The sequence below is a fragment of the Pituophis catenifer genome, unplaced genomic scaffold (genome assembly GCF_029215685.1).
Source record: "Pituophis catenifer annectens isolate HBS135680 unplaced genomic scaffold, rPitCat1.0.hap2 SCAF_1, whole genome shotgun sequence".
Lineage (NCBI taxonomy): Eukaryota > Metazoa > Chordata > Lepidosauria > Squamata > Colubridae > Pituophis > Pituophis catenifer.
This window is the reverse complement of record NW_027256881.1, coordinates 74,092,276-74,109,123: the sequence shown is the minus strand read 5'-3', so window position 1 is coordinate 74,109,123 and position 16,848 is coordinate 74,092,276. Positions and strand designations below refer to the sequence as shown.

Here is a 16,848-nt window from a genome sequence, read left to right as displayed (position 1 = left end):
TCATGGTATTTTCCTTTTCTGCAACAAGATCAGAGCAGCATACATATGTGACTATTCCATTATATTTTCATAATAATCTTGTAAACAATTCATAAACTTTAGTTCATCATTGTCGATTTTGTGGCAGGGCTGGCTGGCTTACAAATTCAAATCCAAGCCTATTAGCATCATAGTCAATATTTTATATCCTGTATCATCAGATTGTGAGAAATAATTTGCACTGGAGTATCAGGTTGCTATTCATGAAAATATTAGCCAAAGCTAAGTATTATAAATCCCTTGATTTTACAGGAATAATATTGTCAACCAAATCAAGTCAAATGTAATTAGCTGGAGATTGTTCACTCTTCTCATGTCCATTCTTTACTATAAATAAAAAGTAAAAGCTTCATATATACGTAGGATTAGAGTAATAATTCTCTTTGGTGAGTATGCTTTTTTTTAAAAAAGGTAATAAATTATAGTTAAAAGCATGGAGAAAATCTCACTATTCAGTAATGCTTACTTTTACATAGATATTATAAGAAATTTTTAATTCATATACTGTATTTAAGAAAATATTCAATAAAAATAAATCAATACTAGCAGCTAGAAATAAAATAGAATGTAGCACAAGGTGGAAAAGGTCAGTTTTTAAACAATTTTATGAAAACCACTTCCTAAATATGCCAAGGACTTAAGAATTAATGCTTTGCTTTAATCAAGAACAGACGTGCTCAATTATGCTACAAGTTTATGAATAATCAAAATTGAAATTAAGACAGACTGTATTTTGTAAAACTGGAAAAACAACCAAATGTTTGGATGAAGAAAAGGATATATGTAAATTACAATCAGATTTTGGCATAAGTTATACCATTTGGGCTCAAATTTTTAAAGGACAAGCTCTGAAATAATACATACTTCCTGAAGCCCTATTACAACTTTATCCCCATTTCTAAGCTATAGTACGTAAAATAGGAAAAACTCAGAGGTATCAGACATGCTTTTAGATATACTGATGGCACAAAATGTACACATACATACATCCTAAATTTCTGTCTTTGGTCAGGAGTGTGTGCCCAACAATCCCACTGAACATTTTATACAACTTGGAATGCAACAAACAGATCACTTCAATGTTTTTAGTTCTTTATGAAAAAAAAAGAATTGTTTAAAGCTGATACCACTATTTTAGAAATATTCTCCTTTTTCTTTTTCCTAAAGAGATGGACTCCTTCATATTGTGCCCATTATAATATATGGATAAAGTGTCAACAGTAAGGTAGTAGATTACAGGCATTTCCTGTGACTTCATAGAAAATATAGCACCTGCACAGAAGAAATACATAGTACTAAAATGGCTGAAAGTTGATTAGTTTATATAAATGTGACTAATAATTATTAAAAAATAAAGCAGTAGTTCAGGCTTCTTTGGGTCAAAGATTCACACACACACACACACACACACATATACATACACACACACAAACACATTTAGCACCTCCTTCCAGGGGTCCCTATGATATCTCTCTCTTACTCTCTATAAACAAAGATGAACCAAATAATCTGAGTGTCATAAACAACTCATATCAAATTGTCAATGTTGTGAAAAGGTAGTAAAATATTAGAAAGTATCATGGGATTCTAAGAAATACTTTATTACAGCAAATTTAAATACAAACATTTAAATTTAAAAGTACCCCTGCAGAAGATATACTGTATATGTTGATTTGCTCATTCATGAGCAAGGGGCAGCAATTCTATTACAGGTTGCTGATTCTATGACCTTCAGCCCTCCTGTTTTTTTAAAAAATGCATCTTGAATGAAGTTCATATCACTCTTTAAAGGAAAAGGCAATTAATTCTATTTTTAGGCCTCTCTTAAACAAAGTCTTTTCATTATTCCCCAAGTCATATGAATTTCTAACATAACATCCAGTTCCCTGCCGTAAGTAGTTAAAAACACTTTATCAGACTCTAAAGCTTTTCCAGAGTGAATCAAATTAGCCACATTGGTGGCTGGATAAGTGTTACTGAGAGTCTTCTAAATATTATTTTTTGTTGTGTAATTTGTAATTTGACATCCATTGATGCTCTTGCAACACAAGCTAAAATACTCTCACATTGTCTAGGCAATACAGGATATTAATACCTTTAATTGTTATATTTCCACTCATTTCTAAACATCCAAATATCAAATTGATTTATTGATAACAAATATCTATAAATCTAATAGTAGGGGTTTTTTTAAGTTTTAAAGGATTTAACCAGTTGTTTTAAAGAATTGAACAAGCTGTTCTAGTATCTCAGGTGTCTCAGAAGCTGAAAAGGCTGCTTGTCCAAACGATGTTGTTAAGAAATTTTGTAACTGTAATTATTACCATTTGGTTATATCTGATAGATGATATTTAATTCTTAATGTTGAGACAGTTGAAAGTTAATCTTTATCAGCTGTCAGTTGATCCAAAGTCAATATTCCCGCTTCTATCCAATTCTTCCATATTAACATGTTTTTCCCAATTTTTAAAGTTGGGTTTCTCCATAAAGTCAATTTGGCATGGGAAAAAGTGTTGACTCTGATACCTTTGATTGGGCGAATAATATTGGGATCTAAATATATTAAACTCTAGTATCTCTAGAAACAACGATGTTAGAAAATTATGGCATGTAGTATTATTGAGAGTCCTAGGCTGCCACTGGCAATGTCCTTGGAGCTATCCAAGGTACTGATTTGTTTCCCTTCAGTACAATTTGACTTCCAAGAAAGTATCTTCTATCTAGTCACTGAGTATGACTACTGGATTAGAAATAGGAACCAGTTTATCATAGTACGAAAATTTGTAAAATTTGGGCAGTTAAAATAAATTTTAAAAGAATGCCTCAGTCATTTAAGCGCCACCCTTTGTATGTTTATTGATAAGTAAATATAATTAAGGTCAGTAGAAGTTACTTCCTAGTACTATTTTAAAGGTTAAAACCTTGTTTTCATATATTAAAATGTTATACATATATGACTAAAAAGGCATCCTCTCTGTCAAATTGCATTATTGTAAAATATTGATATATGACAGGAAAAAAAAGAAAAAAATATTCAATTATAAAGAAATAAGTATTTTAAAATCTATTATTATTTCACTCATCAGAATCAGATCCATGGTTTGTTGTCCTATATACATTAATTTCCAGACTGTATAAATCAAAATTTTGTAATCATCAAGGTACTTTGACGACAAGGTAATAATTCTGATAGTTCAGATTTAAAAAGCATTCATGTTGTAGAGATTGATGATCAAGTATCAACCAAATCATGTAAATATGTTATTTTAAAATGAGACACCACTTTTACAAACACCTATTACAGGGGTGTCAAACTCAAAGCATTATGTTGGTGTCACATGACATATTGCGACTTTCCCTTTTCTAAACAGGGGGTGGGCGTGGCGAGTACATGATGCATCTGGCCCACAGGCCACGAGTTTGACACCCCTGACCTATTATATTCAAACAAGTGACAGAAGAAAAACCACCACTTGTTTTCATATAATGGATAAGAAAGGAACCACTTGTTGAAAACAACAACTAGAAAGTCTGTTCATCGGCTGCTGAAACAAGTTGATAATATTTACTTTTAAGAAATAGAGGCAAATCTGACATCAAAATGGGAATGTTTCAAAACCAAAAGAAGAATTCCTCAGCTTCTCATGACAATCAATCAGTAACCTCCAGGTGGCCTGGAGCAAAAAAAATGATGAAAAAAAGGTTCATCAACTGAGCTAAGTAAGAGTTTAAAGTTAATATTCATGGGTTAAACAGAAACTAAAGATTCTTCCTATATAGCATGTATTAATCAACTCACTCATTTAAAAAGTATGTATCACATTTTATGGTTATTTTGTGAACATCTACTGTCAAGATGATAATAACTCCTGTGCTGCTTTGATTTTCCTCTGCTGAGTAGCTAGTATTCACACAAACAACAAGCAATTATCCACAAACATGCATGGATATATGTTCCTAAAGCGAGGCACTGCTCCATGAAGCTGGCACATTGTTTTCCACAAAAGCTTAGGTGGCATAAATGTGTTTCTTGTTAAAACGCTATTTTTATTTTAACTTTTGACGCTTCTTAGAAAACGGCATGGCAGCTATCCTCATACCTCATAAACTGGAGCAGCATATGACAAAAGGCACAAATATAGGAGTTCTCTTCTTAAATGTATTCTGCCTTTGATGTTAGCTTTCTTCTGTGGGAATACTAATAAATAATACCAATATTTTATTATTTACCAATAATAAAGTCCCCTGGAGGTGGGGGGGGGAATAAGTACATAAGTACTGGAGCACATGGGAGTATGCCGTTGCGGAGAACGGGAGTTGTAATCCACCCCATCTGATTAGGGGAGGCTGAAAGCCTGGAAGGCAGCTTCGAGGAGCTTGAAAGCAGCTGCTAGTTTTGAGCGAGCACTAAAAGTCAACTTTATACGATGCACACAACTCATGCCGTTCCCGCATCGATCCCTGCGCAGAAGGAATGCAATGCGGAGGGAAAGCAACCGCTGTCGTTCGCGGGGAAGACGAGAGGGGCTGAGAAACGGTTAAGCCCATCGCTCCGCTCTGCTCTGCTGAGCCTCAAACCCCGTTTTTTTTCCTCACTCCCCCTCCCGTCGTCTTCTGAACGGCATCAACAAGTGGCATTTCCGAAGAAACAAGGGACGACGCAAGGGGCGCTCTGAAGTTCTACAGAGCGGCGGGGGGGGGAGGCATTTGTCCCCTCCGCTTCCCCTTCCCGCCTCCCCAACGAAAACCTCCTGAAGCGGTTATATAAATTCAAGAAAGCCGCCTCAATCGAGAGAGACTTACGGCGTCCCATTCTGCATGCAAGGAACTTGGCGCGACGCTTCGGGATAGACGTCGGTGGGGTGGGGGGCTCACCTCCGTTTCCATGGGCTCCACTTCCACCTCTATTTTTTTCCATAATTCCAGCAAGTGGGCAATGGGCATCTCGGCTGGACTTTCTCTTTGCCCGAATTGCTCGGGGCCAACGGGGAGGGAGAGTCGGCGGCGCTTTCGCGGGGCAGGCGAAGAGAGAAGGGCGGACGCGCGCGCCGAGGACTCTCCGCCGCTCGAAGGGTGGCTCGCGGGTGGGGGGGGGGGGTCCGCTGGAAAAAATGGCTTCCTCCGCGACCACCAGACTCTGAGGGCGCTGCCAATCCCGGCGCTTCGCAGAGCGCGCCGAAAAAGGGGGGGGGGAGAGAGAGAGAGAAAGAAAAAAAGAGGGGCGGGAGGCGGGAGGAGAGGGAAGACTGAATAGTAGTCCCGCGCCGTCAATCAGCCCGGCGGGCAGAAGAAAACGGCGGCACGCTCGAGTCGACCGGCTGCCTCGCGCGCACGGTCTGCTCTACCTGCCGTAGAGTCCTTGGCTTCTTTGCAAGCCCTCTTAATTTGCTGTTACACATTAACGGGTGAGGGGGGGGAGAGAGAGAATTGAGGCTGAGGAGACGGCGCAGCGGCGGAGGGTGCTATAGCAACCGCAGCCCGGGGGGACTCGAGGGGAGGCGTTGCGGAGCCGCTCCTGCCAGTCCCTGGGGCTGCCCGCCGTTAAGACGGAGCGGGGCGCGCAACCGCCCCTCCAGGGCTCGGAGGAAAGGACCCGTTAAAGAGCTGCCTTTCCTGGGGCGGGGAAGGAAAAAGCGGCACCCTGCGGAGCAAAGCTGAAAGCAAGCGTTTGACTTCGTTTCCCACACTGCGCTAAGCGGTAAGGGGGTTTCATTCTGCTTCAGCTGGTAGGGCCAATCTGGTCCCCGGGGAGGAGTAAATTGCTGGACACGGCTGAACACGTGAAATCAACTACAGATAGACTTCGGCTTACGTCCGTACGTTTGGTGACCGTTCATAGTTACGATGGCACTGGGGGGGGGGGGGAAACCTGACTTACAATGGGTCCTTAATAATAACAACAGTAACAGAGTTGGAAGGGATCTTGGAGGACATCTAGTCCAACCCCCCTGCTCAAGCAGGAGACCTATCCTAGGGATTCGAACCACCGAATTGCCAACCTTTCTGATCGACAAGCTCAGCGTCTTAGCCACTGAGCCACCTAGCCAGGTCCTCATACTTGCCACCCTTGCAGCAGGCCCCATGGTCACGTGATCAAAATTCACGTACTTGGCAACCTGACTCTTGTGTGTGTACTAGGGTTGCAGCGTCCCCGGTGGTGATGGGATTGCCCTTTGCCGTCTTCCCAGTCAGCTTCTAACAAGCAAAGTCAATGGGGGAAGCTGGAGTCGCTTAAATGACTGCACTTAAGGATGGCAGTGTTTCACTTAATAATCGTGGCTAAAAATCGTGGCTAAAATCAGCACGACTTACTTAATGACTGCATTGCTTAGCAATGGAAATTGCAGTCCCAGTTTATGATCATGGGTCAAGGACTACCCATGGAGTGTATTCAGGGAGCCATGGTTATTCAATACAGTCATTTTATTACAGCTCAGAGATCCGTCAGGCATATCAAAACAATTAGGTTAAATGCAGTAACCTACAGAGATAACAGAGAAACACTATACAATAAAGTACATCAATATAACACTCGAGGGCTTTATATAACATGCGGTGTTCTACTTTACACGGTATAGCCAATAAATTATGGTTAAATGAATCATGGGTTAATGTCAGAGGAATGAGATCATTGACTTCTTCACACAGGTTTTTTTTTTTTTTTTAGAATTACATGTCTTTATTCTCTTATTAATACTGGTTGTACGTCTCTGCTTGCTTTAAAACCTTCTAAAGGAATACTCATCAAGGATTTCTCATTAACTGGAATGAGACATCAAGTAAAATTCCTTAGGGTTTGATTTGATGATTTAAGGAAGGAAAGAGAGAAAATGGTCATCAAAACTGGAAATGAACAAAACTGGGTATAACACCAAGAAGACAAAAATATGATTCAAAAAAATCTGGATAAGATAGAGAACAGGATTTAAAATAAACAAGATAAGGAGATTAAGGGAGAAATTAGTTGTATGAGTGTCTCACAGAAGGAAACCACAATCTGATCTTTAATACTTTAGTATAGTGCATGAAGTAATGAACATAGGTCACAAAAAAATAAATTCTGTTTGAATTCTAGAAAAAAAGTGTATAATTGTAGAAGCAGTTTGTAACGGAAAACCACTGAGGAAGGTGCTAAGTTCTTCACTGTATCTGTTCATGCAGAGGGTAGGTAGATATCTGATGGGGAAACTTTAATTTGGATTCTTGTACTGAGCAGGGAATTGGATTCAGTCATGTTATATAATTGCTTTGCTTGCAACTCTTCATTACAATGGATAAGAGTTCATTAAGATTATCTTTCAGTAACCGTTTTTGGGTTGCTGTAAATTGTACTAACAGTGTTGCCCCATGGCTAACTTACTTTTTGCTGGGCTATTTTTCTTATTGTCTTTATTTTTCTAAGCATCAGGAGTTTTTTTTCCCAATTACTTTGACACATTGTGTGTCTAAAATACTTAAGCTTTTTTCATTATTAGAGCTTCTTGTGAGATGGCTGGTTTCATCTAATGTAGTATTGTATTATTTGTTTTTCTTGCTGCCTAAGAAATTCTCAGCAATTTCTTCCAGTACCATCCTGAGAGTTCAAAGGCATTAGTTTTTCTTTATTTGGTCTTTGTGATAGTCCAGTTTTACACACATATTAAAATTGGGACACTATGGTGTTCTGAAAGTATATTTAAATTATTGGCAAAGTAAAATAGAATAGAATTTTTATTGGCTAAGTGTGATTGGACACACAAGGAATTTGTCTTGGTGCATATGCTCTCAGTATACATAAAAGAAAAGATATGTTCATCAAGAATCATAAGCTACAACACTTAATGATAGTCATGGGGTACAAATAAGCAATCAAATCATATTAGGAAACAGTCAATATAAATTGTAAGGATACAAGCAACAAAGTTACAGTCATACAGTCATAAGTGGAAGGAGATGGGTGGTGGGAACAATGAGATTAATAGTAGTGCAGACTTAGTAACCAGTTTGACAACGTTGAGGGAATTATTTGTTTAGCAGAGTGATAGCATTTGGGAAAAAACTGTTCTTGTGTCTAGTCGTTCTGGTGTGCAGTGCTCTATAGCATCGTTTTGAGGGTAGGAGTTGAAACAGTTTATGTCCAGGATGTGAGGGGTCTGTAAATATTTCCACAGCCCTCTTTTTGATTTGTGCAGTATACAGGTCTTCAATGGAAGGCAGGTTGGTAGCAATTGTTTTTTCTGCAGGTCTAATTAACCTCTAAAGTCTGTGTCTGTTTTGTTAGGTTGCAGAACCAAACCAGACAGATATAGATGTGCAGATGACAGACTCAATAATTCCTCTGTAGAACTGTATCAGCAGCTCCTTGGGCAGTTTGAGCTTTCTGAGTTGGCGCAGAAAGAACATTCTTTGTTGTGCTTTTTTGATGACATTTTTGATTTTAGGTATCCATTTTAGATCTTGAGATATGGTAGAACCTAGAAATTTGAAGGTCTCTACTGTTGGTATTGTGTTGTCTAGTATTGTAAGAGATGGAAGTATGGAAGGTTTCTCCTAAAGTCTACCACCATTTCTACGTTTTTGAGTGTGTTCAGTTCCAGATTGTTCCGGTCACACCATGTATGTCTCTACACTAGACTTTTTCACCTAAATTAGTCATTGGCTTTCTTGATTAAAGCAGACATCTCTTAATTTCATGGCAGAGGCCAAAGGGTGGGAGCCAGTAGGTGGGCGGGGCTACATTTGGTGTATAAGATGCACCCAAATTTTCACCCTCTTTTAGTGGGGGGAAGTGCGTCTTATACTCTGAAAAATACGGTAATAGCATCTTCCAATTTCTGTACTGTCTGGTTATCCCTTTGAAAATTAAAAATACTCAAAACTCTCCTTTAAATATTATCTTGAAGTTAACTTAATTTCAAAATGCACTAATTTGGGGAAAGATAATTTCGATAGTTCCCAGTTTGAGGACAAGCATTCTTCACATTCTGCATAAAATCAGTTTTGCATAAGACTATACATGTTTCTGCCCTGAATTTGTTTCATAGGCAAATTAATATTTTAAAAGGCATCATCCACATCCAGGCCCAACTCTTCTTTATTACACTGCACTGTGAAATAGCTGTTGAGGAAAAAATGAAGGTCTCTTTATCTAGAATACTTTGTATTTTTCAACACTTTTCATTAGGCACATATGAAAAATAAACCCTCACTGAAGAAAACTGTCTTGGATAGATAATCTGCACAATGAGTTTTTATATTATTAAACAAAGTTGGTAAGAATAGCTTTATTTTATTATCTATTGCATAGTTATTAAGCTGCTTATTGAGTAAGATATTAAGTGAAATGAAAACCAGAGTTTGTTTTATGAGCTCTTGGCAAAGGCTTTCCTTAGTGACTAATAAATGTTTTCTATCCTGCAGAATCCCTACTTAAAGTTACCAAGAGATGAGTACAAGGCAATTAATTCTAATATTTGTTCATTTCTTCTGGAGTAAGAAAAGCCCCTGAATGAACCATTTGCATATCTGTTGTTACCAAGATACTAAATTATTTATTCTGTGAAGGTTTTATTTTTCATCTGTGACTAATAAACAGTATCAGTGTAAAGGTATAACATCATTTAGATATAAATTAGTATCTTTTCCCCCCTGGGTAGCTGGTTCAGAATGCATTGGAGTAGAAGAAACTATCTCTTTAATCATGAAGCAAACTCAACATAGAAAACCCCATTAATAGGGAATGTGGGTTTTTGTTGCTCTGAAAGATGGCATTTCAAGACATTCCCATAAAACCAAGATGTAAGCACAGTTTCCACAGTTATTTCATTTCCTTCTGCTCATTTTAGCTTCTTCAGACAGCAATGTACAGTTTAGCCATGGCTATGCTTATGTCATGATGACATTATTTATACTAGCTGCTGATTGTTGCAGAAGATGGAGAAAAGGCTTAAAGAAGAGGATCCATGCTATGCTGTGTCACTGTGACTCGAAGGTTTATGAAAGCTAATGGACAATAAATTAAATATGAACTGTGTTTTTAAATTGCTATTTCAATTCAAAGAAACACAACATAATTGTGGTGGAGAAAAATAGGTATTACAAATAAAATGGAGGCTGCATCCCCTTGCTCCCAAACCTTTGGACGTGTCTAGGATCAAACTTGGCTCTCTCTTTGCCTTATCTTACTCAACCCAATTTGACTTTCCCTATCTTCACAATCCTATCTAAACCAAAGAATACAATAGAAGCCCCTCCCCCCCAGTGGTGGGCTGCTGCCCGTTCAGGCAAACCAGTAGTTGCAACCTGCAGGTGGCCCGCCCAGGCATAATCCCATCCTGTATCGCTGTGTTTTTGATGCCACACCAGTGGTGGGTTGCCTCTGGTTCACACCGGTTCTATAGAACCAGTAATAAAACCAGTGGGAGGCTCCGCCCACTGACCCTGACGTCATGAAAATGCTTCTGTGCATGCCTGTGAAGGCATAGTCAGTCCTGACCAAACACAGAGCAACCCGGCAGGGCTGTCTCAAACTGTAACAGATAGGATTAATGAGAAATGAACTGGGCTGACCACAAGGTCACGGACAAGACAGCAAATTGTGACAGTTGACAGGCTGACATCATCCCCCACTGATAAGCAGGCTAGGAGGGAGGAAACAGTAGGAATTAGCCTCCATCATCCAGCATGACGACAGCAAAAACAACACAGCTAATTACAAGTGGGAGATGGCTGGAAGGGCCTATTACACGCGCAATGGCCATATTGATTAATGGCATATAAAGGCAGAGATCTCTGTAATAGTAGTTTAATATTCTGACAATGTCAGCAGATGGCTGACAAAAGTTTAGTAGAATAATTTTTTTTAATTATTTTAAAATTTTAAGTTCCGGAGCTCGCAGAATGTCTGCTTCTTTCTTTGCATATACATACACATACACATACACATACACATACACATACACTACAGGGAGAGGGAAAGGGAAAGGGAAAGGGAGTAATAAGATGAGAAACCATAATATTCCATCTTTAATCAGGAACACTCCAACGTACTATCTTAATAACAATGGACTTTCCCAGCTTTGCTGTAAAGGGCAGTTTTGCCTTACAGTAATAACACAATGTACATTGACAAAGACCTGTCTAGCATCTTTAAAAACTGCACAAATCAAATATCCAGGATTTCCTGTAGCCCACAACTTCTATAAAAATCTTTGCTTTCTCATTCTTTTTGGTTCCTCTTCCTTGTAATTCCTTGAATAAATTGTTGGTTATTTCTCCTCAGTGCTGTGCTGTGTTCTTCTGAATTTCCCATGACAATAATGTCTTTATAAGATTTTGAATTTCACATTTTACAGAGAAATAGCTTAATTATTTCCCTTGTAGGTTTTCATTCTGTCTCCTACCTAGGCTTTCTAATATAGTAGTTATCTGATGTGTCTCAACATATTTATTGCTTATTAAATAGGTTTATTGCATTATCAGCATTTGGTAAACCTTTTGTCATTCCTATAATAGTGCAAAACCAATCTACTCCTTCCATCAAAAATTCTGAAGGCGAACATGGTTTCTAAATGTACTACACTGTGGGATAGGAAGACTTTCACTGTTACTGCATCTCATGTATTTGCAGGATAAGGTTAAGATCTGGTAGGAAAATTAATTTTCTGGTTGCTCTGAATAAACCAGAAAATTAATTCCAGCCCAGTTGCCACTTAGAACAGAGCTCTGTCTTTATATTAAGGAATATTATTAGAGTTCATAAACCCAATTGTTAACATCACCTGCCATAAGGAAAAGCAATCTACTCTTTGAGAAAAGGTAATAAAGTTTATACTCCTTTGTCTCTTTCCTTCTAACAACTCAATGCAATTTGGAGGTGTATTAACGGTACCATAAATGTTTCTGCAGATTATTGTAGCTAGCACTTACTATACAACCTCTTGTTTTTTCCCTTACAAAAGATGTCAACATAGATTGAAGTATGACTATGTGATCTTTCACTTAATGAAATGTTCACTTGTTTTCTGTGATTTTTAATTGTGAGCAACATTTAGATTAAAATATTAATACCCTGTTTCCCTGAAAATAAGACCCAACTGGAAAATAAGTCCTAGCATGATTTTTTAGGATGCTCGTAATATAAGTCCTACCCCCAAAAAAGCCCCAGTTAAGATTGTCAGCCAGATGGATGCATTTAGTACTGTATTTCCCTCAAAATAAGACCTAACCAGAAAATAAGCCCTAATGCGTCTTTTGGAGCAAAAATTAATATAAAACACAGTCTTATTTTGGGGAAAACATGGTAGTATTTTTTAAATCAAAGCACTGATGCAAACTTCCAGAGCCAAGTCTTGGGACTACAATTTCTAGCCAATAAGAACTTGATAGTCTTGAGGAAATCATTCCTGTAATGAGCAAGCTGCTCATATACCATCTGAGGCATCTATGCTTCTGAAAGCTTAGTGAAGTGTCTTCTCCTAAATTAAAGCCACATATCCATGCCCAGGTCTTTTGGAGGCACTTCAGGTACATTGTGCTAGGTAATAATGAGATTCCTACCAACTTGCTTCCCTTTTTATGAATTACGGGTTGTGGCAAAAGGCTCTTCGAACTGGAAAGCTGAACTGGTTACCAAATAAGCTGATTATTAGATGAATTGCTATCATAGTTTAAATCAAATGATTTGTCAAGTCATAGGCAGTTATAACTGCTGGGAGTCATCAATTCACATTTTCTCCAAAACAAGGCAATTCTATATACATTTCATTTGAAATAACTTGTATTGAGGTCAATGAAATGTCATATAGGAAGGCAGAAGATGTACTGCCCAGGGAATCTAATCAGGTTTACAATTTTTTTAAAAAAGCCAAGATGTATCCTTAATTTGGTCAGAACAAAGAAGCTAACCCGGCAATCAGCATTTTTGAGAGCAAATCTTGTTGCAGTTGTCCACATGATGTACATACTAGTGGCCTGGCCATGAAGCAATGCTCTCTGTCCATATTTATTTGACTCTAAGAGATCTCTGCTCAATCCAGAGGATTTATTAAATGCATGGCTGGATGATTACTGTAGTTTCTGAGGAGTTTAAAATAAATAATGAAAAGCCACATGAAATATGTATACTAAATTAATGAACTGGGCAGGAATTAAAGCCGTCCTTCTTGCAGCATCAACATAAAACTTTCGGCCAAATGCCCTTAGAAACAATTCTGCACAACCAGGTTGAAACAGTCCTATAGCCAGCCCCAAAGGTAAGCAAGAAGAGAGCAGGAGGCAGGTGGGGGTGGGAACAAAAAGAAAAAGCAGCCAGAAAATGATCTGTATTTACATACAAGTACAGAAAAATAGACCAACAAAAAGCAAGTGTAGGAGCTGATGCCAGTCAACAAAGCTTTCAAGCTTTATGACAGATGATCACAAAGAAAGGGAGAGAATGTGAGAAATAACCAGAGAGAGGCTTCATATTCCATTCCTTTTACAGATTGTCACCCAATGTCACGCTATAAATTTAAATGGTAACACTCCTCTGCAAGTCTACATGACTATTGTTTTTTAAGTGATGGCTTTATTTCAACTGATGATATGCAGTACGTTATATAAACCGAAACTGTGCACTTAGAAGTAAATGTAATTGTGTTGAATAAAACTTACTATCCAGGAAATGATGAGGGTATTGCATTGTTTTTGTTGCTAATTGAATAATATGGTATGTACTGCTGCCCTTAAATCAGGATGTAAGTAAGCCTCAATTCTCTTTGATTTGCTGGAGACTCGGTGTAAACCTGAATATGCAGTACAAGTGATCCCGTCCCGTGACAGGAATGTAACAAGGCTATCAGGATCTTGGGCAGTGTAATACTACTCATTAGTGACTGCACTCTGAATGGTCCAGCAGACTAAGGAGAACCTTGGTTTTTAGGTAGCAACGATCTTGAACAAGATCCCATCTTTATAGCAATACCAATAGCACTTAGATTATATACAGCTCTATAGTGTTCTACAACACTCAGCAGTTTACAAAGTCAGCCTATTGCCCCCAACAATCTGGGTCCTTATTTTATTGATCTTGGAAGGATGGAAGGCACTGCATTTCACTATAAATGAAAAATGACTAACGGAATTAGGTAGGGCCTTCCAGACATAATATGTAGGAATTCTCCTGGATGTAGACCCCAAGAAAAAGCAACTTATCTGGAAAAATCCTACCAAACAGACCCTTACTTCACCAGTTCCTTTTGAAAATGTTTAGGAATTTTATAATGGGCCAGATTTCAACAATATGTTTCCACAGGATTCTGAACACTTAACATTATTAGAATCTCAAGTACTTGCTTGTGTGGAAAAAATAGGATAACAAACAATTGATCGATTATTTAAATTATACCATTTAAGAAATGCCATAGGTAGTAAAATATCCAGACACTGTAATTTTCTCAAGGTCTTGGAGAAACAGAGTAAGAATTGGTAGCATATTGTACTATGTGATGAATTCACCATGCTGTGAACAGCTGCTTTTTAAAGAATAGAAGTGTAGAAATTCCTAGTGTGATGTTGCCAATCATATATTTATATGATTGGCAATAAGCCCCAATGTAAGTCCTTGTGTATATGAATACGTGTGCAAGCAGGAAAAAGTACTAAACATAGAGATAGGTGATTACTAGGCCAGGCAGGAATCTTAAAAAAAAATAAGGTAGTAGAAATCTGTAGATAAATCTTGATATATATTTATTCACTCATGTTAGTGACAAGAACCCCATTTATGTAGTGAATCTTGTGTGCTTAAATAGGTTCTTTACCACCACACAAAATCAATTTTTAAAAGCACATTGATATTAAGACTGTTTCATTTGCAATTTTCTAAATAGTAGCTAAAATAAATCTTTTCACTCCTACAAGGTAAGCAAAATTACTGTGCAATATTGCAACAAATTAAAACATATCTATTTTTGAAATTACACATTGGAAGAGAGCAGATGAATGTGCATGAAGTTAGCAAGTTAGGAACCAACAATTCCCAGGCTAAAGAGCACCAGAGATCTGGTATTTCCCAAGACTTACAAGAAATGGCCAAATATTTTTGACTCAGGATGATGGGAAGAAAAAGCCTAAAGAATGTCATTATTTTAGGATCTGAATTACCTATTTGTTATTATTAGAATGTTTTGCATACATTTTATTCTGAGGACCATTTACCCATTTTTCTGAGAGTAAATTTTATCTTATTTTGATTACTGATACATAGGAATTGCACTTTTTTAATGATTCCTCATACTAATTTACCGTACTAAACTGATGTGTTGATTAAATGTAAAGTGAGATGATATATTTCCTCCTGGATTCCTCCAAAGAATAATAAGATAGAACAAATACAGGTAATCTTTGACTTACGACCACAGTTTGGACCAAAATTTCTATTGCTAAACAAGGTGATTTGAGATGTATTCAATTTTATGAGCTTTTTGCTACAGTTGTTAAGTGAATGGCTGCAGTAGTTAACTAAATCCAGCTTTCCCCCTTGACTTTGCATGCTGGAAGCCAGCTGAGAAAGTTGCAAATGATAATCACATGACCTGGGACACTGAAACCATCATGACAAGTGCCCAAATTTTGATCACATGACTGGGGATGCTGCAATGGTTGTAAGTGCAAGTGTAGGTCATAAGATACTTTTTTTCAATGCCATTGTAATTTTGAACAGTGGGTAAACAAATGGTTGTAAGTCAAGTTCTACCTGTAATTCTAAATAATGAACTTTTATCAGTTTATTTTATTGATCAGTCAGATTGGATAAAACCAGGAATGAGCTCTCCCTCAAGAGTGCCATATCAAACTGAGAGATAAATGGGTCTACTTTAAATTTTTTCGATTTCAGAGAAGCTTGACATTTAAGAAAATTATTGCTACAGGACCATTTTTTTTTCTCTCTCTGGAAAATGACATGGCCTTGGGTTCAATTATGTAATGCCAAATAATTTAATATGAATAAAAAGAAAACTGAATAATATGTGCTTGATTAATTATCAACACAATAGTAAAATACAAAGCCTGAATCACATTGCATCAATGAATATTTCTTAATGATATATAATCATGGGCAATTTTTAGGAAAGGTACTTCTAGAAAAAAAATGAAAGGATAAGGTTCCACCACCCTGTTCTTTCTAGAGTATTTTACTCTTACATACACATTATAACATAGCAGTTATTTTGATACTGAATGTTGATGTTGAATAGAAATAATAGAAATAGGAATAGGAAACAGAGAAGAGAAGACTTTATTGGCCAAGTATGATTGGACACATAAGGAATTTGTCTCTGGTGCATAAGCTCTCAGTGTACATACAAACAGCAAAGTAATATAATCATAAGATACCAATAGGAGAAAGTAGTAGAAAAGATGTGAAGCATAATAGTAATATAACCATAACCATACCCATAGCCATTGATAAATATCTTTAGACATAAGGCAGTATTGTGGTTACAAGGTGTTTAGCAGAGTGATGGCACAAGGGAAAAAACTCTTTGTGTCTAATTGTTTTGACTTGCAATGCTCTATAGCTGCATCCTGAGAGGAGGTATTGAAGCAGTTTATATCCAGGATGTGAGGAGTCTGTAAATATTTTCTTAGTCCTTTTTCTGGCTCGTGGATACAGGTCTTCAATGGAAGGCAGGATGGTTGCAATTGTTTTTTCTGAAATCCTAACTGTCCTGTTTGGTTGCTGTACCAAGCCAGACAGTTATATGCTTACCATTTGTTTTGGGTTTTTTAAATATATAATATACGGCTCCTAAGGATGGCCATTTACTGTTCTGGTTCTTTGACTTT

The 16,848-nt window shown here is 37.5% G+C and overlaps 1 protein-coding gene across 1 annotated transcript in view; it reads right to left on the bottom strand.

Moving 5' to 3' along the window:
* RPS6KA2 (ribosomal protein S6 kinase A2) overlaps positions 1-4,983 on the bottom strand; it is a 201,082-nt gene extending 196,099 nt beyond the window's left edge. Inside the window, exon 1 of the mRNA XM_070951337.1 lies at positions 4,915-4,983. Within this exon, the coding sequence (XP_070807438.1) occupies positions 4,915-4,983 (69 nt within the window). The remainder of the gene's footprint in view (positions 1-4,914) is intronic.
* Between the last annotated feature and the right edge of the window lie 11,865 nt (positions 4,984-16,848).